At 38.8% G+C, this 27,768-nt stretch overlaps 1 protein-coding gene across 1 annotated transcript; it reads left to right on the top strand.

Annotated features, from left to right (window-relative positions):
* The first annotated feature begins 22,576 nt into the window (after positions 1-22,576).
* Positions 22,577-26,444, top strand: LOC112430737 (Fc receptor-like protein 5). Its single transcript, XM_076882118.1, has 7 exons — positions 22,577-22,745; positions 22,941-23,207; positions 24,534-24,833; positions 25,064-25,321; positions 25,573-25,821; positions 25,969-26,024; positions 26,421-26,444. Exons 1-7 carry the CDS (start codon positions 22,577-22,579, stop codon positions 26,442-26,444), a joined length of 1,323 nt encoding a protein of 440 aa, XP_076738233.1.
* Positions 26,445-27,768: the final 1,324 nt, after the last annotated feature.

The raw sequence follows: 27,768 nt of genomic DNA, 5'->3' as shown, positions 1-27,768 counted from the left end.
ACAGACAATCTGAAACACTTTATGCTCAAGGCAGAATGTTGATTGATTATTAATACTTTATTTATGTAGAGTCATACAGGTTGAGAATAATATTTGCTAAATAAAAAGGAAGAAATAGAAAAAGTGAAAACTGTTCAGTCACCTTGAGCGTGTCCACTGCAGACGAGCATACAGAGCACTACAATAAAGACAGAAACTTCAGACATTATCAAACTAAAGACACTCAAATCATGTGAGTGTTTTGTTGATGTTAGATTTGAAATGTAACATAAATAAAACACTGTTGGTAATGATGTGTCTCATTTCTTGATCATTAGTGAGTTAATGACCTTCTTAATTGACAATCCCACTAGGGTTTAAAGTGCAGTCGCTTTCTTACCAAGCTCCTTAAAACACTTGGAGATTTACATCTACTATGATCTGAGTCAGTGCACTAAAATAGAATCCAGTCTACAAACAAACATGGTGATAACAAAACATTAGTGTCCTAAAAACGGTACAGTCCATCCTCTTTGGGCAACAGATGAACGACTGGCTTCCAACAGGGAAATGATCTCCCCAGTATTTCCTTTATGTATTTGACTTTTCAGTACTTATCTCAAAATGTATTTTTGAGATCAATGACATCTCAAAAATTGATGTCATTGACAAATTGTAATAGGTCACTTCTCTCAACAAGAATTTCTCTAGAAGGTGATATATAATATAAAGTGGAAATAATTTACATGTCTTCAACAGCAAACACCATTAAGCTGAAGTTAAACCTGCCTACTGGGAGTTTAAAAAAAGATCTCTATTTATGGCTGGACGAGCTCTAATCTTCCTTTAGGACGCAAGTTTCATTTAGTAAGGAGTAGGATCAGTGTAGTACTCTTTTATACCTTGACTAAGGAAGCAGTTTACTGTTAGTCTGCATTAAAAGGCTATTTAAATCTAGCACTGGCTTTAATCACTGCTGTTATATGTTTAATCAGTGTCTTCTATGATTGGTTACATTTTATATTAGGATGTCAAAAGCATCAAATTATCACTGATGGAGAAACAAACCTTTCTTAGATAAACTAAACCAGCTCCACTCTGATCTGAGTCAGTGCACTAAAATCTAATCCAGTCTACAAACAACCACGTTGGTAACAAACATGAGTCCTCTGATCACATGACCTGAAATGGTCAAATGACTGATGCTCTGTTCTTCTTACTAAAACATGTTTATGGATCAGTATGAATCAAACAATAGGAGTCAGTGATGTACTCACAGAATAGGCCCAGCTCACAGAGCAAAGTGGCTCCCATCCTCACATCCAGCAGTGACACGTCTGAAAACTTCTACAACTTTCTGTAAAGAGAGAGAGTGAAGCAGCAGCACAGCAGATACCAAAGAGCTGTGAAGGAAACAAAGAGGTTTTAAACTTCTCTCTGCTTCCTTCCTTTTACACAGAAATAGCAGCTTAACAAGGTGTGATCATGATTGTCAGATTTTTATGAAAAGGCCTTTAACACACAGACTAAACTGACCAATAACAGACAGACATTAAGTTTCATTACACATATGTGAGCTGACTGAGGGTTAAAGAGGAAATAAGGAAAACAAAAGTCCAAGACTTGTTTTAAGTGTGAAAAACAATTATTTTATTTTAAATGGATCCAGTCTAAAGTTTCAGAGCCTCAGAAATCAACAGCAGCACTGAGACTGGACTCAATGATAAAATAGTTAACGGGAATAAAAATGTTTAATTTACTGCTCTGTGTGCTACATCATCAGATTAATGAGTCTCTACAGCATTCATATCTTGTCCTTTTTTACAACAGTGTTACATTTTAATGTTTTAAGTTTGATATTATTTAAAGATTTTTAGTCACTATTTAATAATATCTCTGCAGCAGGTGGCACTATGTGTCCCTCCAAACTATCAAAGCTCAGCTGATTCACAGAAGCAGGATTCAGCTTCGAGAGCAGAGTCCTGCAAATGTGTCGACTGTGTAGACTTTTCATTGGGACAAAGAGGGGGAGGGACTTTCACCCACCCAACACATGCTTTCATGCATCCTCTAAGGTCCTGACTGCACGCTGTTTGAAGTTGATGATGTCAGCGTCTGCTGAATGTTCATTGGTTGGCAAGTGTAGCGAAATACAGCAGGAAAGGAAGAAGCACAAAAAACACTTCAAAGGTCAACAATGCACACATGCGAGAGCGTAAATCTGGCGTGCGATGGCTCCTTTATGCATCAAATTGTGCCTCAGGAAGCCAAGACAACACTATGGATATCAACATTGATGCAAATGAGTATCTTCATTCTGTTTTAGTAATGATTAACAACACAGTGTAGATATCTAACCCTACTCTAGACTCTAGTCTCTATGATAATAACACTACTCTGATATTTTCTGTCTCTGACATTTCACTGCAGATGTTTGAATTTCTAAAATCTGATTGTCTTTTCTTAGCATTAAAAAGTAAAAATAAAAGTCTAATTATTTATTGAGCATCAAAAAGGAGAGAAAAATAACCATGTCTCAGCATCAGCATTAACGTAGAAGAGAGTAATGAAGTAAAGATCAAACATCATTAGGATCAAACTGACAGAAAATCAAACAAAACAAACTAAATTAGGACATTAGTTTTAAGAGTTTAAGAGCATTTTTCTGTCTCTGTGCATAAAAAGTGTGTTTGACACATGAGAAAACATTTTTAAACTTATAGTTATAAAAAATGTTATAAAAGTTTAATTTAAAATGTATTAATATATGACCTTAAAGACAATGACAATGAGTCAAGTGCAACAAGCAGCGATGTATCCAACATGATACTCCAGACTAAACTGAACCAAGGAACCAGCCAACATTTGTCTGTAACTATCATAAACATCACAAACATGCTTTGTTCAAACTCTCAGATAAACACTTCAAACCAGTGATACACTCTAATTCTCACACATGAGAAACACTTTCATTAATCAGTGCCATTCAAACAATGTCACAAATGTACTTACACAATAACCCCGTCATGCAGAGCAAAGAGTGCCCCATCCTCACATCCAGCCCTGCTGCACTCTGATCCTCAGCTGATCTCAAACACTTTGACTTTACATCAATAATAACAAGAGAAGCTGCATTTAATACAGATAAGACCAGAGTGTTTCTTCTGACTGTGGCCTCTCTGTGCTTCCTTTCCTTTTATACAAACCTCAAACAGCTCCTGTAGCTTTGACCACAGCAGTTGTGTGACGTGTTCACATTTCCTGTCCACTGCAAACATGCAGGCTTGCTTCTTGTGTTTGCTTCTTACCTTCTGTTGTTTCAGGTCAGGTGACATATTTTACCAGCTCATAATTATGTTTTATTCTCAGAGACGTTTATGTGATTTGTGCAGTGTGTTGTCATGACATATGCAGCGAGGTGTTGGACCTCTACACTTCATAAACGCACTAAATAACACAGAAGATCTCTGTGTCCCTCGCACTGCATCCAGTTATGTAATTTTTTCTTCATCTCCCGTTTCTGCTTCCATGTCTGTTTCTTCCCTGGTCTGAGTCTCAGGTCTGTGTTTCTTAGTCTGCATGTTTCCTGTTTTATTTTGACAGTATCACGTTCTGTGTTTAGTTTTGCTTCCAGCTGTGTTTCCACTTCCCTCGTCACCCTTGTGTGATGTGAGTTTTCATTCGTTCATTGGCAGGTCATCTTTTCACCATGGGCCATGTTTCTGTTCATCACGAGTCATGTCTCAGGTATTCATGTCATTCATGTTGGTGACGTTTAAGTTTCATGTTCACTGTGTCTAGTGTTAATTCTGTCCAGTTTAGTTTGCTGTTAACATCGTCCTAGTTTCCTTGCGTTCTTCATTTATATTGTTGGTCCAACCTAAAGTAAACGTCTCAGTTTTTGTTCATTCCTGTCTCGAACATCTGCTCTTACTCTTACACCACGCACCGGCCACCTGACAAAAAACTTTACACTGTTGTGTATTTTTAACTCCTTGAATGAGCCATGATTATGTTTGAACACTGATTAGTCACAACAACAAGCATCATACTGCACTACTATCATACCTGCATTGCTCTAACTTGCCAAGAACCAACACAAATCCTGTGTTTCCTGTCTTTTTCTGCAACTCGGGAGTGATGCCACGCCCGATTTCCAACATCCAAGTTTGGAGGTATCTGGAACGCAGCACAATGACCCACTTTTCACACCTTGTCTCATGTCATGACACACATTATTAATTATGTGTGTCATGACATGAGATTCATGACCCTCATAAGGGACAACTCCCACTATGGTTGTCTGTCTGGGTTCTCTCCAGGTACTCTGGCTTCCTCCCACAGTCCAAAGTCATATATTATTATGTTAACTGGTGATTCAGGTTGTTGCCTGCAGGTGTGAATGTGAACATGAATGGTTGTCTGTCTCTCTATAACCTGTCTAGGTTATCTTTCACACTATGACAGCTACTATAGGCTCCACCCACAGTGAGTCCAAAAGGACAAAACAGTGAATACGTTGTGATTGGCTAGTCCCTCCACACGAGCATGTAGTGTGTCTCAGTTTGTCACTCAGGCTGTTGTATTAATCATAGTAAAAGCATGAAAACTCAGTCACCATCCTTCATTCTTTCAAACACTTTCTTGCAAAGGTTATGATTAAGGTTTGTTGCAGTATCATCTACACACACTCACCAACATGTTCATATCCAAGTGTTTTAGATTCTTTAACAGCAGGTGTGTTTTTTTCATCCCACCACTTTTCTTTTAGAAAGATAAAATACATTAAAATGTAACTTCCTGTTTTTAGCTTATTTTCAGGTTATATGTAAAAGTTAAGTGCAGAAGTTTCAGTACTTATCAATATTTTAATATTGTAATGCTTCAAGATATGAAAACTAACAATATCTAAAAACGTGTGGACTCTGTGATGCTGCAGAGTCCAGCAGACAGTTTGGAGTCAAACACTGACGTCATCATCACAGGTGTAGGAACCATTTCTGTAACAGCAGCCAAACAGACACATTAGTATCAGTAGGTTTAGATGATTTACTGGCTCCTCTGCTGGTTACAAAGCAGTGATTATACTTTGGAGTTTTGTGTTATACTGTGAGGAACTGGCCTGTTTGGAAGTTGCAGTAAGAAGAAAAACATGTCTGTATATGATGTTGTGGACAGAGAGAGTGATGGATGATTTTATTTATTTCAGAGATAAATGAACATTTACAGCACGTCCATGCAGAGACTCTTAAAGACATGAGCATGAGAAACAAGCTTTTCACCGTTTCTCTTGATGCCCACATGCTTTATTTATTCTTTAGTCCAGCATGTGTCATCACCACAATAAAGCTACTTTTAACCTGCTTTCACACATTGTCATATCTGCACATTTCCACTCTGCTGTGTTGACTTTAAAGAAACAAACCACAGGCTGCATTTCCTCTTATAAGAGTATCTGACTTTCAGCAGATAAAAATAAACCTGTTGGAGAAAAGACTTAACCAACAACTATCTCTTACACACGTAGGCATCACAGTCTGTTCAGAGGAACAAAGATGTTATTCTGTATTGTCTTATATATGGTTTAATCTTGTATTTTTACTGCTCATTGCTTCTTAAATAAAACAGATCACTGTATATATTTTCAGGTCACGCAAAAGTTTTGCATTTATCAAAAAAAATCTACATTTTTCTCCACCTGGAGGCAAAAACAAAGACAATGTATGGTGTCCAAACCACCAAGTTAACCAGCAGATTAGGAGGAGGAAGCAGAGGGGCGGGGATCAGGAAGGCCAGGTGGTTATCAGCAGAATAGGAAAGAGCAAAAGTATTAAGTGTGGTGTTTATTTTTCCATTAAAAAAAGATTTGTCCACAAGAAAAAGTCTCAACACAACATAAGATAATATCACACATGTTGTGTCACAATATTAGAAATTATGAATCACTTTCAGCCAATTATCAAGAAACGTTTCACCCTTTAGCCACACAACAACAGAACGAGGATAATTAATATAAATCCACAAACAACAAATCTCTGAGTTCATGTTGTTTCTGACTCAGTCGATGTCACAGCTGCTCATTGATCCTGTTCTGTTGCTTCAGGTTTTCCATGTTTGCATGTTGTCAGCTGATCTCAGAACAGCAAACATGACACTGAATATTAATGGTGTGTGAGTGTGTGGTTTAGGGCCTCCATCCTGTGATAATAACTAGGTGTTGAGGTGAGAACTCACTGAAATCAATTTATTTCACATACAGTTAGCAAAATGCAAAATTTCTGCACATAGTGTTATATATATCCACACAACACATGACAGGCACTGTGGGTTCAAGAGCACTGAGCATATTCAGCAAATAACCACAGATGCATGATGGGATATGATTTAATTTTGTGTAAACTTCTGAACAAGAAACGAGCTGATATGTTTGAGGTGGACAGCTGACTGTAGTTTGTAGCTGCTGAGCTCAGTTCAAAATAGTTAATGGGAAGGAAACACAGAGGCTCCAGTAATGATCAACCCACTGCCTCCTACTGGCCATTCTTGTTATTACACCATTTTAAGAAAAAGTTGCCATATTAATGTTCATTTGTGAGCCCTGAATTTCTCACAGACACACTCGCCTTCATTTTATGCTCATGGCCACCTTTTAATGTCACAGAGGGGTCGATGCTTTCTCTTGATCAATCAAACTGCTGTGAAGAGGTACAAACAAACTGCACAGTGATGTTGGTGCTCACACAGTCCAATCATAACCATTCTGTAAGGATTCACTGATACTCTGTCAAAATGTGACACTCTGTCCTCCTTCACTTAATAGACTCTTAATAGACTCTTAATAGACTCTGGACTTCCAGACCAGCAGGTTTAGGGAAGTCGTTTATGGGGTCACATCTTGACACCCCCCCACCACCACACACATACTTACACAACGCACAGACAAGGTGCTCTTTGTTTGTATGCATACGTCATATGTTAATGAACCTATGCATACTCATGTAACCTCAATACAGAGCAGTATTACGGGGGGAGCGGACGAGAGCGACTGGGGTCAAGCAAAGTAACGGCGTTTGTCCAGTTCTCTCCCGTGCACGAGAAACATAAAGAACTTTGCCTGCTTGGTGTTCAATGCTTTTCGCTGTGTGGTTGAATTGTCTTGACCATTCCAGCGAATAGGTTTATGCTACAAACCTATCAACCTGACACTTTTTATGCCTTCAACTAAGGAAATACTTTATATTTATATTTGACCATTACAGCATGTAGTTGTCAAGTTATTTACTGAACAAAACATTTTTCTCTTCTCTCCACTTTTCTGGGGCTCAGATACAAATCATGAGTCATTTTCAGATGATTAATAAACAACATATTGCAGTTAGAAATGACATTTTAATACACATGTAAGCATCACAGTTTACTTAGAGGAACAAAGAAGTGTTGTGTGATATTATTTCGTAGAAAATGTTGCATTTTTAAAAGCACCACAATTATTTGATGCACATTAAACTGTAAGCATCATAAAAGACACAAACATCACCTACAGAAAACAAACCTGCTCTGGTGTGCAACTGCTCTGATAAAACACTCTTCAGATGAGTTTGTTGCTGCTGATGTGACCAAACAGTGTGAACAGTGACACATGATGGAAGTGCTGCGATGAAATGTAAGAGGACCACATGAAGACTGCAAAAGTAGCACAAGTCACAGAAAAACATGAAACACATTTATCCATTTCTGTAACAATGTCTCCAGTTTAGGGTCACAGAGGGACAGTGGACACTGGGAGGAAGCTGGAGTTCATGGAGGAAACACACACAGATGCAAACTCCACACAGAATCACCTCCACCTGTGATTCAATTAAGTTAGTAAAAAGGCTGCTGAGCATAACGTCAGAGCAGTTGTTACTTCTCATTATGTTGATAACTTTAGTTCATGTTGGAGGGTTTGAAGCTGTTTGAAATGACAATGAGTGTCTTTAAATAAAAGCTCTCTTTCAGTGGATTCACAACACTGAACAGCTGTAACATGTACTCTCAGTCTGACACACAACAACACACTTTATTTAAATCACATTTTTATTAGCAAAGTTACAAAGTGCTTCTCAGAAAGACTTTATAATATATATTACAAATAAAAGAAACAGTTAAAAAAAAGCAGACCTACAGAACATTAAAGTCCATTAAAATTATTTTCTAATGGGAGAGAAACAAGCAAAACACACTGAGTGATTCTTTCTGAAGACAATATAAAATCAGGCTATCAGGATCATTGCTTTGAATTCAAAATCTTCTCTTTTTCACTCAAAGTGGTTTCAAGTATTTAATGTATGTTTGCATATCTGTCAGTAACTCACTGCTCCTATTTCCCTTATCCCTAGCAAACTACAAAGAAATGAAGGGTGACTCAAGACTTTTGCACAGTATTGCATAGCTGAATACTGTCGAAAAACAAACAGGACATGACGTACACCTCTGATCTTCAGTGGTTACCATTGTGAGTATTTAACAAAGAAAGAAAAAAAAACACTGACCACTTTTAAACCATTTGGAGGAAGACACGTGGTGAGCGATGTTGGTTTCATGGTTTCTGCCACTGAAAGATACTTAACTAACACTGGCATATTATTTTTTACCACATTATATGAGCTGTATCGTTATTTGGTCTTTATCAATATCAACATCAAATTTAGATCTATAGCACATTTATTTAAAAGAAATAAAGTTGACCAAAGTGCTTTACAAATAATTAAGAACAAGAGAAAACAATAGAAAAACAAATACAGATAAATGAGATGAGGTCTTTATGTATGTTAAACGGTTGCCTTTGGTAAAGAAGAGTTTTGTAGTTTGTGACATCAGAAAATGTTGTAATTGTTCCAATGTTGTTTCAGTGATGTAATTGTGATTGCTTACACTTATCGTGATCTTTGATTTGAGACACCTTGATAAGAGACAATGCTTCTAAAAGTGTCTGAATGGAGACTCAGTGTAAGCACATGCTTCACCATGTAAGAGATATTCCTCTAAAGTCTATTAGGGTGCATGCAAAATGGTATAGAACAGATGAAATTGCTTCACCACTCTAGTTGTGGCACCTTCCTTTATTATGATAAACATATTTAAATATTCATTAGTGCACCAAATGCATCACTGGAAATTGTTTTCCAATCTGTATCTCGTGATAGATGTTAAACAAGAGTACTAAGCTGTTTTGTTTGTTGGACATTTAATAATGTAAATGTACGGTATATAAGTGGGTTTTTATTGTTGTCACAAATCCCTTTGAAATGAGTGCTAAAGACTTGGTGCTAAAGGAGAGAGCGATGGTCTTTTCACATCAACACCCAATATACACAATATTGTATTGCCAGCCACCTGTCATAATGAGAAATTGGTACTTTGTAGATTCATCACAACTAACTCTGCAAAACAAATTACTTAAGAAAATAAAAGATGCATAATGGTTATAGCACATCCAAAGGAGTCTTTGTTACAGTATTTTTTATCTCTTTTCTTCTGTTTTGTTTTCAAAATTATACAGTCAAGCACTGATGAAACACTGTGAAGCTTAGAGCATGCCACAGCTGCGAATAAACATTTCTGCTGTGCTGGCAGCAGGCCACCCGAGACAGATTTGGTACAATGTAGACTTTCTTTAGATACAATAGAATGATTTGAACAGAGAAAATAAAGAAGCAGGATTATAATATGTACATGCACAAACAGTCCAAATCAAGAGTGATTCAAGCACTTGTCTCAATTTCTGTCTGTCCCTTGTATCGTTTTGTGTATGTTTATATCACACATGAGAGGCAGGTGGAAGCCATACATATGATTGCTAACAACAACCAGAACCATGTCTGCAGATGCACTGACAAGATCCAAACCAATCTTTTTAATGTGCAAAAATATGAATATTACTTTGAATGAAATAAATACATAAAATACCCTTGAGTGCATGAGACTGGACTCAACAGATCGGCCTCCTTGAACTACTGTAGAAAACGGTCAGATGATTATTGTTCATCTGAAGTGACAGACTGCATTCACTGAACAGATGCTGCCCTGGGTTATTACAGGGGACTGTAACACTGTCCTTGCTTTACAGAGCATCTGAAGAATCCACAGCTCTGTATGAGATGTCTTTCTGTTTACATGTGTTAACAAAGCCTGCTAAACGCAAGTAAATCTTCAAAACCCGGGCTCTGTTCTGCACAATGAAAATCAGAACATCTAATCTTTAACTTAATGGATATACCTGGCCAGAAGGAGGGCTTAGTGCCTACCGGTTGAGGAAAATTACACTTGGAATCCAAGAAATAACTAAAAGATAAAAAAGATACCAAAGCAATCAGGCAGAGATTTGATCCGGCCTCATACCATATAGACATTTGGCGTGAATGAGGCTTAATTGCTTACCAAAGATGCGAAAATCGCTCTTAATCTGTGTCCCAGAAACTGTTCCCAAAAGGTCTTTATCTTTATAATCATTCCATGATCTGAACTTGACCACTAATGTAAGTCTGCCCCTTGCATATAAAACAACTGCATCTTTTGGAATACTTGCTAAATATATATTGGGCTGTTTTTTGTTTTGTTTTTAATGCAGAAAACAGGACATTTAAGGAAAATATTGTGAAGATTGGCGTGAAGATTTTTACTGTTTTCTTCAGCAGAGGCTTGAAGGAGCCATGAAGTGTTTTCTTCAGCATTTCCAAAATAACAGAAAGACTTTTCTTCTTTTCTCTCAATACAACATTGCACAACGAAATTTGTGACTCACTCAACCATGTGTCCTCCATCCCCAGCAATGACACTGTTTCAGCTTAAGTCTGCAGGCAGGCGAGAGTAACACATTCCCTCTGCCAGACTCAGATACGAAAAACACTACACACACTGCAGGCAGCAGCATTAATTATAAAATAATACATGAAGTGTTGTGCCTTTGCAAAGATGTAGAAACACCAATGTGCAACATTTCAACACAAGTATAAAAAAGGCATTATTATATAAAACCATTATAATTTTTACTGTCACGTTATCGTCAGCAACATCACCTTCGTTAACTTTCCCAGCAGTTACCTTGTTTTGGAGTTGGAGTTCCACATTGTAAAAAGAAGTCTCTTATGAAGACCCCTCTCACTGACAACACTGAAAACAAAGAAAGGAAACTAGGTCAAGTACTTTCTAAATTGAGACAGTGTGTTTATGCAGACAAATGGTGGAAAGGTAATGTTGAGACACAATTTACACATCAGTCTTTTAAATATTTCAACTTGAGCCAAAAATGTGCCGCTTATCCTGGGGCCTGTTCTTGCTTCAACACAGCAAAGAGACAAACGGGAAAAGGAGAGCGAGCGGATTGAACGGAAAAAAAGAAATCGGGGGGTCCACTGTGACTTCAGATGCACTCCTGATTAGTGTGTGTGTTGCTAGCTGCCTTCTGAAAATGTCTATACAGTTGCTGTTAGGCAATATAGCCTTGACGTTATATTACAATAATTTTTCAAGAAACTCTGCATTAGTGATATTTCTGACAATAAAGATAAAAAACTGTACATTTTACCAGTGATTGCAGCTGGCAGGCAGCAGTATTTATTAGTGCAACAAAAATGAAAGGGCATTTTTCATTCTTCTTTCCCAATGAGGTTGTGCCATTGATGATAGACTGCCTAATTCAAAATGTGAATCGACTGCCACAAGGTGCCAGAAGCTTCAGCATTGTAGTGCAAAAGTAGATACACAGCAAAGTCAAATGTAAGCACAAAAGTAGCCTAGGCTGTATTTTCCCTGGAAATCTTAAGTGAAATTATAAAATACCTGCTTATGTCTCTGTTTAAGAAACACTAAAAATTAGGTTCACGTTGCAACTCGTTATGAGCTGCACAATATTTTCATATAATAAAACACATTTTTCTGCCTGCCGAGTTTGACTTTTTTAACCAGTTGCTTGATGCTCTTCTTTCCCACAGGGAAAGAAGAGCATCAAGAGTAGTAATTTCCATCCACCGTTTGCTCTTCACATGTCATGCAACTAGCAAGCGCTCCAGTGATGCTTCACTGAGTCATTTGTTTAATTTTGGATCACACATCACCAGCTGCTAGCATTTCTTCTTTGTGTATCTCCACTGCACAATGGTGTGAATTTGCCTCGCGTGGTTTCCACCTCTAGTGGCAACAGTTTCCTTGCATATTTTGCAAAGCACTGCGCTTTGTTACAGGTCCCTTTTTAGCTGTGGTCACGGGGGTGCTGACTGCTTTGGCTCTCAGACATGTCTTGGGTTGTCTAGCTGTTGTGCATCCGATAGAGTAAGCATTAGTGCTGTGCAACACTGCATATTTTGCTCGATTTCACTGATTCCAATACTTTCAACCTATAATAGAAGTTCATGTAGGGGCAAGCAGTTTCTCATGATCTGTACATTCGGAACACCTTTTAATGACCAGCAACTCACCGTGATTTTTACATCCACAATACTAAGTTTCTTCCTTTTATTTCTCAGGTTTTCTTATGTTCTTAAATTCTGTCATCTTGTCTTAAGTTTTTATCTCATTTGATTATTTTATATGTAAAGCAGCCCAACCTTACAACAGTTTATTATATCTCATATGTATCTTGACGTGTTGCTCAACACAAGTTTCAAAACAGTATTTTGTTTCCCTTTTTTCTCATGTGCTCTTAATAAAAAGCAAGAGAAAGTCCACCTCTGAAAACTGGGAAAACTTTTCAAACCAGCAAAATAAGTCCCAACAGTCCCAACATTTTTAAATACATTGGTAATTACAAATGCTGTTTACTTAGGGTTATGGATTAAAAATATGTATTTAAAAAGTAATGGGTTGTCATTAGGCAATTAGGTTTATCCATTAAACACTACTTGATTAATCCCAAAAAGTTTATTCTGTTCATCTGGATTTAGTGTTTTCAGTGGGAGAAACGTTTGGAAATAAGAGAATCAGCTTTTGGGGATTTCCTTACCAGGATGACTGAGCACTCATCACGAAACTACTTGATTAACTTTTACAAAAAATATTACGTCTGTCACATATTTTAAATGTTTTTTGTGTTTGTTGCCATGGTGACACCGCAAAAAATACCGGCTCCTGACATACAGTCAGTGTTGGGACTAATGCGTTATTAAGTAACGCGTTACAGTAACTACGTTATTATTGTGGTAACGAGCACGGTAACTAGTTATTATGCCAAAACCAGGAACGCGTTACTCGTTACTGGGATTTAGAAAGGCTCACTAATGTTACTGAATCCACAGATTCAGTAACATTAGCAAGAGGTGGAGGCCAGCAGGTGGATGAAGGAAAAGGGAGGTAAGAGGAGAGACCCGAAGCGGCCGCTGGTCCGAGAGTGTCAGGTGAACTGAACTTCAGGTAAGAAGTTGTAACCTGCAGTCCATCTGGGTCAGATATGAACCAAGTTTAGGTGGAGTTTATTTTCGTTATGCTGACTTTTTCGTACTGCGTGCTAGCTAGCATGACGGAGTTTCTATACAGCTGGGTGGGTGCTATGATGATGTTGAACTTTATTTTGTTCATAAGGTTAATTATTAGAGTTGCCAACCGTCCCGTAAAAAACGGAATCATCTCGTAATCAGAAAAAATATTACGCGTTTCGTATTCAGGTGAAAAGGAACAGTTTGTCCCGGACTTCAGCTACAATGAAAAAGACACAAAGCTGGAGTTACTCTGTGTTTACGCTGCACAGCTGCCGCTTCTTCTCTCATTCTCTCCTCTCCCTCTCCTGTTTCTACTTCAATCATGAAACTGATCAATGATCAGCTGAACTGCTTTTCTCTCTTGTTTGTTTATCTCCCACTTTGCGCCAGAAAGAGGAAACCAGCGGATGTCGCGGTAAACAACAGCATCACTTTTAAGCTTGATCAGCTGTTGTTAGAATTTATTTAATATTAATTTCTAGTATCAGCTGATGTTTGCTGGAGCCACAGCTGTAAAGCTGCTGGTTATGATATCAGTTTGAATATGTGGTGAGAGGGAAACATGAAGATGAAACCAGAAGATGTCCTCACTGAATCACCAGAGCTGTGATGGAGAAACAGGTTTACCTTTTAGTTAACATGAATGAGTTGAAGGGAAGTTATGAACTGTTTCTGAGAGACAAAAAACACCAGGATCCTTTTCTAAGTAGCTGACAGCTGGTAACTGTGCAGGGGCGGATCTAGCAAAGTGTTGCCAGGGGGTCCATGTAGGGCATTAACAGGGAGAGGGGGGGCACAAGGAAATACTTTCTTATTCTCATTTAAAATGTCTCACTTTTAAAAAAAGAATTATCTTAGTCTTACAACAAACAATTGATTGATACATATATACCATCAGAACAGTGTACATTACTGTCACAACAGTGTTTATTTTCATTCAAAGGCTTTATGATTTTTCCTATAATGGTGGGCAAAATGCCCGGGACGATTTATTTGTCCCAGTCCAGCCCTGTATGCAGCTCATCTGCAGTCTGGTGTTACCTACATCTTCCTATTCAGAAGGCAGAATTTCCGAGTACAATCGAAAGCGCCACGACTGTAGTTTTTGTGTTGGATGTAAAAAGCAGGCTAGGATAGACTCAGGCGTGGGATTTCTCTCGTGGAAATGTGCACATTATTTTTTCCTTTCTATTGGTAGGTGGCATAGTGCACTGTGGTAAGTAAGCAAGGTAGAAGACTGGTAATCTTGCTGGGTATCCAGTTACGGAAGCAACAAATTAACAAGAGAATTCTGAGTAAAACCCGAGTTACTAATTTAAAGTAACTTAACCAACACTGCATCATGTTTGGACAAAAAGAACATCATGTTTGGACAAAAAGAACATCATGTTTGGACAAAAAGAACATCATGTTTGGACAAAAAGAACATCATGTTTGGACAAAAAGAACATCATGTTTGGACAAAAAGAACATCATGTTTGGACAAAAAGAACATCATGTTTGGACAAAAAGAACATCATGTTTGGACAAAAAGAACATCATGTTTGGACAAAAAGAACATCATGTTTGGCATGAATGTTTATAACAGTATTAATACAAACAGTATGATATGGCACAGCCCTAGTCACTGTCAGGGCAACATCAGAGACTGCAGCCTATCACATTAATGCAAATGATGCAAGATGAGCAACTGGATAAAGTCTTACAAGTAAAAGGTTCGTAAGAAGATGGGGGTTCCTACAGCGGGGTCTTCTGTCTTTCTAAGGGATCAGAATCTGGAAACAAGCCAACCTGAGGAGAAGAGGGGAAAAAAAAAAAAAAAAAAAAACAGTACTAACTACTGTCTTAGAGTTTCCACAATGGCTTTTTTCATCATTCTGTTCTGTAGCACATACCTTAACATAAGAGTCACATGGCTCCTGGTGTCACGGCGGGGTGCGCCGATGTGTGATGAAACAGGACCCAAAAGCAGATGAGGACGATGAGTTGTAAGTTTGAACAGAAAAGTGATCCTTTAATGATAACGGCAAGGGAAAACCAGGAAACCAAAGCAAACTGTCAAAACACTAAGAAACAAAACACTAAGCGGTACTAAGACCAAAAACTATAACTATAACTGTGGTGGAAAATAACAGGCAAAGACTATGACTAATGTAGAACTTAAATAGGGCTTAAATACATACATGAGGTGATCAGGGGAAGTGGAGACACATGGGGGAACACCTGACTGACATAAACCTAATGACAGGACCAGGAGAGGAAAGCTAAATACAATGAACAAAGAACACATGACACTGTCAGAATAAAACAGGAAACACTAAAACTAGACATGACAACACAAACTTAACAAACCTAATGCGTGATGAATAATACAAGAACCCAAAACATAGAAAACCAGAGGAACAATAAACAATAACTGCCCAAACTAAAGACAGATAGGAAATGACACAAAAACTAATCACATAACAAAATGAGACAAATACAAACATGAACTCAGAGCGCTGGGTCAGAGACCCAGCCTGTGACACCTGGCTCTCATTCAGCACGTCTCTCGCCTCCAAAACTGTGAATAAGTACAAATACCACATAATACATTTTAATGACTTTCTGGTCACATTAATAAAGAACATCAATGCTCTGTTCATGTTCCAAAAATGTACAAAAAAAAGGTTTGTTCACATTTAGCACGTGTGTGCGTGTGCTTCTGCACCACAGGGTAGAAAATATAAAAGCATATGTACCAGGCAAGCTCTTTTTGTCACGGTCCTGGGTCTCCTGACCCAGCGTTTTTAGTTCTTTGTGGTTTTTGTATTATTGTACTTATGTGTGTGATTTATTCTATGGTTTCTAGTTTCGATCCCTTGCCCTTCATGTTTCTCTGTGTCCCCTCTGTTCTTAGAGTCCTCTGCCTTATGGTTTATGTCTCTGTGTTTCTTAGTTGCTGTCTCCACTGTGTCAAGTTCGCGTCTCTGTGTGATCCTTCCTGTTTTACTTTGAAGGTCCGTGTCTTATGTAAATGTGTCCTCCTTTGCTTGTCTCGTCAGTCCTGATTTCTCCCAGCTGTGCCCTCCTTCTGTGTCTCATTCCCCTCGTTACTTCCCAGTGTATTTAAACCCTGTGTTTCTCTGAGTCAGTGTCGCGTCGTCCCTCATGCTGTGTGTGAGTCTCCCCTTGTCGTCTGGTATGTGTTACAATTAGCTCTTCCTAGTTTAGTTTTGTATTGCTTTGTATCTCTGTTATCGTTTGTCACCTGTCAGCAATAAAGCTGCATTTTGAGTTCTGGGCCTTGTGCTTCGTACGTTGCTTACTACATCCAAGATCAAATGAAACATCCAAGATCAAATCATCGCGCTAACCGTGAGCTCGCTAATCCGGTTCCCCGAACACACCTGCTGTTGACGATTAGTACAGCTGGATGAAGTAATGTGCGATCACTGGGTGCCATAAAAGGGGATACGCATCGATAGCAGAAACAGTGATCGGCAACCCTCTGATTGGTCGGCGAAAATGTCGAAGGGGTGTGCTCGGTATTTTCTGGCAGCAGAGCAAGAACGTGTGTGTGTGTGTGTGTGTGTGTGTGTGTGTGTGATTCTGATTGTAAGGCTGTTACATTACTAGTTCAAGTTGGAGTTATGATCTTATGAACTATGAAATTGAATCAATCAAGTTAGACCTGGCTGAACTGAATTTGGAACCAGATCTCTTTAGGAATGAACTAGCACAACACTTAAAGTTAACTGACTAAAATCTTTTAATCAACACAATGACAATAAGGGAACTTCACTGGGATTGATAAATTATCTAATGTTTATTTGAAGACTGTAAAATAAAAACAATGTTCATGGAACAAGTCTAGTTTCATACTTGTAAGGGATGATAGCTGACTTCGGAGAAAATCTCTCTCTCCTTCCAGTTCTTCAATTCTCTTCTTTTGCCACTCCAGTTTCTCCTTAAGAAAAGTCAGTTTCTCTCGCTCCTTGTTAAGAAGGGCAGTTGCAGTAGGGGCAGGATTAGAAGAAGAATCTAAAGAACAAACAATTATTAAATTACAATACTAAAATAATTTATTTCTAAAACAAGGCAAATAATTCTTATGTGTACTGCCTTACCAGGGTGTTTAATATAAATTGAATGATGCACATAAACAAAAATAAAAATATACAACTAAGATACATAAATCGTTTGGAATAACCAATAGTAATAGAGCTATTCACATGTTATGTGATGTTAGTTAGCCACTGTAGCTAGCAGCCAAATGGCTCAGTAGATAGCTAGCTAGCATTATACTCACCTTCATGTCTAACTGCTGACATCGTTGGCTTAGTGCAATCTAGATCATCCAGTCTCTGCTTTTTGTATCTCTTCGAACGTGTGCTAACTGTGTAAGTCGCAGACGCACACAAATTTTTATCTTCTGCTCCATCCATGGCGCAGCAACTTGAACGAGCGCCTTCAGTGTGTCTGTTCGTGCCCCTTTGGCTTGACCTTCCAGAGCGCTCCACTGCCTGTCGCGCTCTGAGAGGAGGGGCTTTCCTTAATAAAGTTAACTGTGATTGGATGGTTGTATAAGCTCCTCTGCGTTTAAATTAAATTTGTTTTCCCTCCCTTTGGCGGCAGAACATATTTCTTTAGCATGAATCCAGCGGGTTAGATCTACATAACAAAGTCGGAGATACATTATAACAGGTGAGACAATCCTCTTTTTTGCGTGGGACTATTTTTGATTATAGGGCTTGTTTTATATAGCATGTGAAGTTCTTTAACTCTGAACTGATTTGCACTAGACTCCCATAGAGTATTTTTACGGTGTTTCGAGGTGATAATAAAATAAATTACTCATTTTTTTCCACCAGAATGTCTCTGGGAATGAGATTGCGCGCCAGAATAGAAGGAAAACAAACTAAATATAAGGCACTAAGGCTCATTAAATGGCTGCAGAAGAAACGCCTGCTAAAAAAGAAGCTTAGATGTCCTGTTTGTCACCATAAGATGAAAATGATTTCCGTGGTGAAGAAAGACCAATATATGTGGTATGTATAATGCATGATAATGTAGTGCATGTAGTAAATATAACAAAGTATTTCGGTTATCAATGCGAGAGGGAGCATTAACCTCTTTTCATTATTATTTTCTTCATACTTAATTTTGTGATTATCTTTTCAATTAATGCTCTTGTTTAAGGGTCCATTTCTTTACTTAACTCATTGGTATGTTCTCAGGTGCTGCAAAAGAGCAAGTCATAGGAAAGTTTCCAGAACAATTAGAACTGGCTCCTTCTTTGAGAAATCAAAAACATCTCTTTTCAGTTGGATGAAGTTCATTTACAGGTATATGTAGATGTAGACATTAATAGCAATGCACCTTTCATAATTGAACACCAATACGAAACTTGTGAAATAAAATTAGGGCCTCAGTAAGTAATAATTGCCTCAATTTCTATCACAGATTTTCACAAGGGCTCAGGCTCAGACAAATAGATATGATGGATGATGAAGTGGCTGGCAGCTCCAGAACACTAAGTAGCATGGCAAGACACATTCGACATGTTTGTATACGTGCAATTAAAAGACACAGAATAAACAATGGACACCGTCTTGGTGGTGACAGAGAATTTGTGGTTATAGATGAAAGCTGTCTCCGTCATCAGCGAAAGGTTGGTAAACTCTCAGACAGGTTTGTTAGAATCAATGCACATCTGAAGGTGTCCTCTAAACATGGAAACCTTTACCATAAGTAAAAAAAATTAGTAGAAGCAACCATCTTTTTGAATGTTTCTTTGTAGATATTCTGTTTAATTTTATTCTTTTTGTTTTCAGTATGCACGTGGACGCTTTGGAAATGCATGGAAAAGGAAGAAATGGGTATTTGGAATGATGGGAATTAAAGACAAAAGGCGAAGGCTCGTGTTAAAACTTGTTGAAAAACGATCAAGGCGCCACCTTGTTCCTCTGATCAGACAGCATGTTAAGTTGGGTAGTGCCATTATCAGTGATGAGTGGAGAGCCTACAAGAATGTTTTGACAAACATAGGGTACAGACATTACACTGTAAATCACAGCAGGTGGTTTGTAGATCCTCAATCTGGCAGTCATACACAGCATATCGAAAGGGCTTGGATGACCATCAAAGGACATGTCCGTAGACTAAGAAGTTGCTGGAGGAACACCTGATGGTTCTTGAGTGGTCATCTTGGCTTGGTTCGCGACACCCTGATGGACCACTGGGACGCTTATTTAAGGACATACAAAAAATATTTCCAGTTTGAACCAGTCTGGCATGAACCTTTTTTGGAGTGGGTGACTGTTTGGTCTTTTAAAAAACACATTTAATGTTACATGTGTTACTCTTACAATACATTCCCATTTTTGACAGTAGTTATATGTTATTTCAATCACTGATTGTAATTTAGGTCTAAGTGTTATAAATGGTGACATTATGCACAGTGTTGGGAAGGTTACTTTTAAAATGTATTCCATTACAGAATACAGAATACATGCCCCAAAATGTATTCTGTAACGTATTCCGTTACGTTACTCAACAACGTGAATGTACTGTTGCTGTGTGATTTATTACTATTACTGAAGGTCCGCGACTCCGAACTGTAGTAAAGGGACCTCTGACTAATACGGCGGGGTCCCTGTCAGCTCGTAGCCGAAAAATAGCTTTACTTTGTTGTGTGGGTCAACTTTTCTTGCGAGAGACAGAGAGAGGCGTTGAAAGACTGCTCCAACGGAACTTATTGTTTTCGGAGGAAAACACGAGCACGGTGTACAGTCGAGTCTTACAGTTTTTTCTGAATGCTTAAACCCTAACTGTGATTCCTGTAGCACAATCTCTAAAACTATTCAGACTTATAGCAAAACCACTCACTGAGTTTGCAAAACTAAAAGCACAAAAACTGCTTTGCACTCAGTTTGCAATTTTGTAACACACACTTTGCAAAACTGTAGGCACAATTCACTGCACAACACTCAATTACCAAATTTCCAACACACTCCTAGCAAAAGTATACACATGTATGGCTATCATTAACACCAATTTGCCAACTGTCTGGCACACTTTCACATGTGAAAACTTCTTTAGATAATTAGTTCACTTTGCAATCAGCCTAAGCACTATAATACAGGTAAGCTGTGTGTGCGGAGTACAATGGAGGGAGCAGAAAGAGTGAGAAGTAGAGGAGGCCGAGGAAGAGGACGTGGAGGTGAAGAAGTAGGATGAAGAGGACGACAAGGACAAGGAGGAGCAAGAGGAAGACGAGGAGGGGGGAGAGGAAGATGAGGAGGGGGGGAGAGGAAGGGTAGGAAGAGTAAGAAATAGAATTGCTGATGACATCAGAGCTACAATAGTGGACCATGTAATCAACCGTGGAATGACCCTGAGGGTAGCTGGCCAACGGGTCCAGCCTAACTCGAGCCGCTACACTGTAGCAAGTACCATAAGGACATCTTGAAATGAGAATCGGTGAGTACAGTCACTTCGCACAAAGATTTGTAGCACTGCCATATGCCAATGAGAAACACACCAACACCATTGATGTAAAAATACTGAAATTGTTACTTTACAGAATTGCTAGATGACCAGATCCTGTGGGGCAGAGGAAGCATGTTCACTGCAGACCAAGTAACCCATATAGTCATTATGGCGACTGCAAATAATCCTATACTTGGAAATAAACACTTGTGTTTGTTTTGATGTGTTTGAATACACACCAGTACTTGAAGTTTGGATCCCTCTATGCTTATGGATCTATGACAGAAGTATGAGCTCAAACTGACATAGCCTACCTTGTGCACAGAGAAAGCAAAAGCCAGATGTGTTTTGTATTCATACCATCAGTGTGCAGTTGGCGCATTGTGTGCTTAGTAGATGATGGCTTGTGTGTACTGGTTGTTACGGAAACACCATTTTTACGAAGGTGTGAAGAGTTAATCTAGCTGTGTTTGCTTTTGCAAGAGAACTACAATGTTTTGATTATTGGGTGACAGGTTTTCTTATTTGTGTGAAGAGTTTTGCAAAATTAGCCAATAGTTACAAAAAATGTGCTTAAGCAATCAGAAAAAACTGTAACGAATTCTGCATGATGTCTGATTCATTCCAGTAACATATATTGAAATTATAAACCGAGATGTGTCCTTGTTTTACACAAGAAAACACTGTGTAATGCTACATGTTGTTAGTGTTTTTTAGGTCATTGTTTTGTGGGTGACAAAGTGTGTTTGTCGGCTGTCAACCTTTGCTAGTGTTCTGGAAGAATGAGGTTATTTGAGACCTGAATGAAGTGTTTTGGTAGTTGTAGTGCATTTTGAATGTGAAATGAACTGCTTTGCCAAGCTGACGGTCAGTTAGGAGGATTGTGTGAAGAGTTTTGCAAAAGTGACCTAAGTATTGAGAAATGTGTCCTAGCGGCTGTAAAAAACTGTAATACTGTGATGATTTCTGTTAAAATACATCTGAATTATAAAAATGTGTGTTTAATAAATGTTTCATTGAAAGTATTGTATTTCTTATGTGTTGGAACTTTAACAAAGATCCTTGCATTTTACCTAACTTTGTTCACAGTGCACACTACAACCAAAATACTCAGACAATATGTCATTACAGCATGTGCATGTTTTACTGTATAACAAGAATAACTGTGGATGAAACTTAATTTAAATAATGAAAAAAGAAACATCAAAAGATCCATATAATTTAAGGTGACGATGTTTCTGTTGTCTAAGTGTGTGTGTGTGTGTGTGTGTGTGTTTCCTTGAACTGCATTAGTTTATATTCAGTGTGAATTCTTCAGGCCTGAGAATGAACAAACAGTCATACTGTGCTTATTTAAAGATCTACAACCTGAATTACTGCAGCTCTGTCACCATGTTGAGACAGAAATCAGAAAAATTTAAAGTGACTTAAACTGTAGAAAAAAATATATAAAATATAATGAAGACATTTGTAGATTTTATTGGGGGGGGGTTTAAAAAAAGAGGATTTTTTTTAAAACTTTTATACATTTATATTGTGTCAGGTGTACATTTTGTTCTTTTTCATAACATCAGATAAACCCAGGGCCACACTGACAGCAGGAACAACAATCATACCAGTAGGGGGCAGTGTGACACTGACCTGCTCTGTGCAGAGCTCTGATGGATGGAAATATGAGTGGTTCAGACGAACCCAAACAACCGCTGAAGGTAAAATCAGAGATCAACAAAACAGAGATATCAGAGTATCTGAAGGAGGAATCTACAGCTGCAGAGGAACAAGAGGAAACCCAGTTTACTACACAGAGGACAGCAGTGATGTCACAGTTGCAGAGACTTGTGAGTTTAATTATTTTATTTCTGCCAAACTGAGAGATGTCATTTTGTGTTCTGTGCTAACAATTTCATTCACCAACTGTGAGTTTAATAACCCTGAAATGAGAGACACCTCCTGACAAATAGAAGAATTTATTCCATCTTTTTTTTTTTTATCTTTATGTTTCTATTTGTGTCTAACTGGATATTTTTCTGTGAACAGTTCCCAGTAAGCCCACTGTGACCCTGCAGCCATCCTGGACTCAGATATACAGCGGTGAGACAGTCACTGTCAGATGTGAGATTCAGGGAGGTGAAGGAGCTCAGTGGACGTATGAATGGAGAGCAGCCAAGTTAAACACACCTCCAACATCCAATGAATACAGAATCATCAGAGCTACTGAGTCTGACAGTGGAGGATACAGCTGCCGGGGCAGAAGGGACTATTTCTTCTCAGAGTGGAGTGATATCATCACACTGACTGTATCATGTAAGATCTTTCATCCAGAGTATCTAAATAAGGAAAAAGCACTTCTTCTTTCTTACAGCTTTATAACTGTCTTTCATGTTGGTCAGTAAAATGTTTAGTTTTTTTTCCAACAACAAAAACCTGAACAGCAGCTTTTTATTCACAGTGAAGAGAACAAAACATATGAGAGTAACTTCTCTGCTGTGCAGCTCTAATACATGAAAGATGAAATGCAGAACAAATGCTGAATCTGTCTCAGCTGCTCCACCACATCCACTAAGAAACATTAAATCCACTGATTGTTCCTCATGTGTGTTTTTAACTTAGAAATGCAGCAAATTAAATATGAAAGATTAGTGTTGTGTTTGTGTGATAGTTGTACAGTTTGTTGCAGCTTCACCATTAAAGTTATGTGATATTTATTATTTCCATATTTCCACCAAGTTATTTCAACTGGTTTGATTCAGTCATTGACTTTTGTTCTTTTTCTAAACTGAACTGCAGATAAACCAAAGGCCAAACTGAGAGCTGATAACACAGCTGTTCCAGTAGGGGGCAGTGTGACCCTGACCTGCTCTGTGAACCCATCATCATCATCTGGATGGAAATACTACTGGTACAGAGATGAGAAATCCTCTGAAGCCCTGACCACACAAGATGCAGTTTTCCACTCAAATGGACAAATCAGTGTCTCACAGGAAGGACTCTACAGGTGCAGAGGAGGAAGAGGAAACCCAGTTTACTACACAGAGGACAGCCAGTCAGTCAGGATTGGGAAAACTGGTCAGTTCAAAGTTAATGAACCCCAAATCACTACCTGATGAAAATTGACCCCTTTTGTCATTCACTTGTTCATTTCCTGAATACAGCCTCAATCAGACCTGTTGTGACTCTGTATCCAAACTGGTCTGAGATATACAGAGGAGAGACGATCACTGTGAAATGTGAGATCCATGGAGGAGACACTGAGTGGGATTATGAGTGGGAAACAAACAGCATGATAAAAGCTCCAAATCAAAATGAATACAGGATTAGATCTGCTTCATCATCCAACAGTGGAAACTATCGCTGTAAGGGCAGAGTGAAAAGTTCACAGCATGAAACAACAGAGTGGAGTGATTCAGTCACACTGACAGTTTCTGACAGTAAGTAGAGTCATAGTTCATTTAACCTGGAAATAGAAACAGTTTGTAAAAATGTGTTTTTATTAGTACATGTTGAGATATTTGACATGTTTAGATAGTCTCACTCTTAAAGTTCATCATAAATATTTGTGAGTCAACATTTTAGTGACATTGAATTCAGAGTTAAGAGACGAAAGATTGAGAGAAAATCTTTGTTGAACAGATGAACCCCGTCCTGTCCTCACTGTGTCTCCATCATGGCTGAGTCCTGGAGCCTCAGTAACTCTGAACTGTGAGGTTGAACATCCGTCTGCAGGATGGAGCTTCTACTGGTATAAAGCTGTTCCTGATCTATCAGAGAAATCCTACAGTTATGAGCTGCTACCTGATGGCAGTGGGACTGCACAGGACTCCTACATCATTCATGGACAGACACACACAGCAGGATATGTGTGCAGAGCTGGAAGAGGAGACCCAGAGTATCACACTGATCACAGTCAACCAAAGTTTGTCTGGTCTGCAGGTCAGTGTGATTCTGTTTATCTTTTTTCAAGTAATGCAACAGCAAAAAAATGTAAATTGATGGGGTTTTTTTTTTTGGGGGGGGGGGGGGTAGCATTGAAGGTGAAAATTATACGAACACTGCGTCTTTTAGCACTGACCTTTAAACATTAAAGTAAAAGAATATTTTCACTGTGATATGTTGATCCTAACATCTGTGAGCTTTGTGTCTTCACTGCATGTTGTTTCCAGATGTTCATTCAGCAGCGTCTCTCACAGTGAGTCCTGACAGAGTGCAACACTTCACCTCTGACTCTGTCTCACTGACCTGTGAGGGAAACTTCCCTGAGTGGAGAGTGAGGAAGTTCTCTGAGGACGGCCGACTCTCTGACTGTAGGAGAATGACTGGATCCACATGTGACATCAACACATCAGAGTCAGATACTGCAGTGTACTGGTGTGAGTCTGGATCAGGAGAGTTCAGCAGTGCAGTCAACATCACTGTACAGAGTATGTTATTATACATTTACTACTTGGATTTGGATGATTTAGACGTCACATGAACATTTGTTCCAGCTTTGCTGTATGTGAAGTCATTTCATGTGGGAAAAATAAAACACATACAGCAGTTTTTAAACATAGAAGATCAGATCTTCATGATGAACATTTGTACAATCTGTTCTTATTATTGTTTGTCAGCTTTTTCTAAAAGTGTGCACCAGCTGATGTGACTGAAACAATTGTGTGTGATTGTGTCACAGATGATGGTAATGTTTCTATCCTGGTGAGTCCTGTTCATCCTGTGACTGAGGGAGCTTCTGTTAGTCTGAGCTGCAGTTTGAGAACACAAAAAATACTTTCCAATGTGTTTTTCTATCACAATGACAAACTTATTCAAAATGATCCCCGAGGGGAGCTGAAGATCTCTGCAGTGTCAAAGTCTGATGAAGGTTTCTACAAGTGTCAGTACTCAGGAAGAGAGTCAGCACAGAGCTGGATGTCAGTTAAAGGTGAGCAGGATCAAAACATTTGATGGATTTTTATAAATGAATTTTGGTTTAAGGCTTGAAGTCACCTCAATTTATTTTCTGAGAAGTTTCCTAAAATGATTTTATGAATTATAAAGTATAGTTAAACTTTATTGTTTGTTGTCACAGTAACTGTGTCAGGAGCTGACAGCTCTTCGTCTCCTGTGTGGTTGATTGTTCGACTGGTTTGTGGAGTCTCTCTCATTATTATTCTCCTGCTCTTGTTGTATCGCTGCACAACAACCAACAGTGAGACCTTTTCCTTTACTTAACACAAACTCTTTATCCTTCAAAGACACAAATGCATCATGAGGTTCATTTAAAAGCAAAAGTCTTATTCTACATTTTTAATAAAGGTGCTGTTAATGAGCAGACGTTTAATCAACACCATCAGCAGCAAGTGTACTCTTCTCTTCTTGCTGGTTAGTTTTTCATCCAGTTATAATATTTTGCTGCTGTTTGCAACAAGACTGTACTTATTAAATCTGCTGCAGCTTTTAATATAAATAATATTTTCAATAATATTTGTTTTTTAAAATAGCATCACAGACATGAGGTGACTGATTTTCTCTGACCTGCAGGTGATCGTTGTGGCTATGAGATAATCAGAAGGTCTGAAAACTCTGAAAATGGTAAAGTATAAACTTTCATTAATATTGAGCTTGTGGACGCTGGATGATTATATAATAACTGTGTTTAACATTGAAGTCCATGCGTCCAACTATTTTCTTACACTTGGGACCAGGTCGTGGGGGCAGCATCCTAAACAGAGAGGCCACATCCTCCAGCTTGTCTGGGGGAACACCAAGGCTTCCCACACCAGCCGAGAGATATAATCTCTTCAGCATTTCCTTGTTTTGCCCCAGGGTCTCCTCACAGTGGGACATGCCTGAAAAAATCACACATGAGGCATCCTTGTCAGATGCCTGAACCACCTCAAATGTGGTTCTACTCTGAGCCCCTCCCACATGGCCAAACACCTAACGCTATCTCTAAAGGAGAAGCAAGCCAAACTTTGAAGTAAGCTGATTTCCACTGCTTATATCCACGATCTCGTTCTTTGGGGTCACTAACCCAGAGCTTGTGACCATAAGTGAGGGTAGAGATGTAAACTGAGCGCTTCACATTTACGGTCAGTTCTCTCTTCATCTTGACGTACCGGTACAGTGGACGTAGCACCAATCTACTCCCCTCTCCTCCTGCGAGTGGTGGGCCTATAGGAGGGTGGACCCATGTCCTTTTTTTGGGCTATGCCCAGCTGGGCCCCATGGACCAATGCCTGGCCACCAGGTGCTTGCTCTTAGGCACCCTCCCCAGACGTTGCTTCATGGCGGGACCCCATTAACCCTTTCAAGGGCAGAGTGAACTTTTCCTTTCATTCAGGTTTTTTTTTTTATTATTCTTTGTCTGGTCCTGGGTGAGGGACCGGATAAAATTTGCCATGGGAGACCCTACCAGGAGCCCCCCCCCTCCTCCTCCAACAACAACACAGCCCCTGGGATCCATGGGACACACAAACCCCTCCAAGATAATAATTTAGAGATTCACGGAAGGGAACATTAACATCAGTAAGATTATTATTTCATTGCTGCCAATGTCGCATCTGTGATTCAGCTCAAAGTCATTAACAAGACGAGTGCACAAAATGTGAGATTTAAAATGCAAAATGTACATTGGTAATTATTCTCAATGATAATAAATGTATTTAAGCAGAGAACAGAAGGTGTTTGTTTTGAAATGCTTTCATTTGATCACCTCAACAGGGCGACGTGGTGACGCAGAGGAGAGCTCTGACTACAATGATGTCAATCTGTCAGGGTGCTGGGTCGTTGACCAAAGATTCTGAGGTTATTTTGCTTTTGTGAGTCTCTCTGTGAAAGTGTGAAGATGGTTTAAGTTTAAGTTTATACAGTTTAAGCAGGAGTTTAG

The sequence above is a fragment of the Maylandia zebra genome, linkage group LG3, assembly GCF_041146795.1.
Source record: "Maylandia zebra isolate NMK-2024a linkage group LG3, Mzebra_GT3a, whole genome shotgun sequence".
Classification (NCBI taxonomy): domain Eukaryota; kingdom Metazoa; phylum Chordata; class Actinopteri; order Cichliformes; family Cichlidae; genus Maylandia; species Maylandia zebra.
The sequence above is the reverse complement of the archived record's forward strand: the minus strand, read 5'-3'. Positions and strand labels throughout refer to the sequence as shown.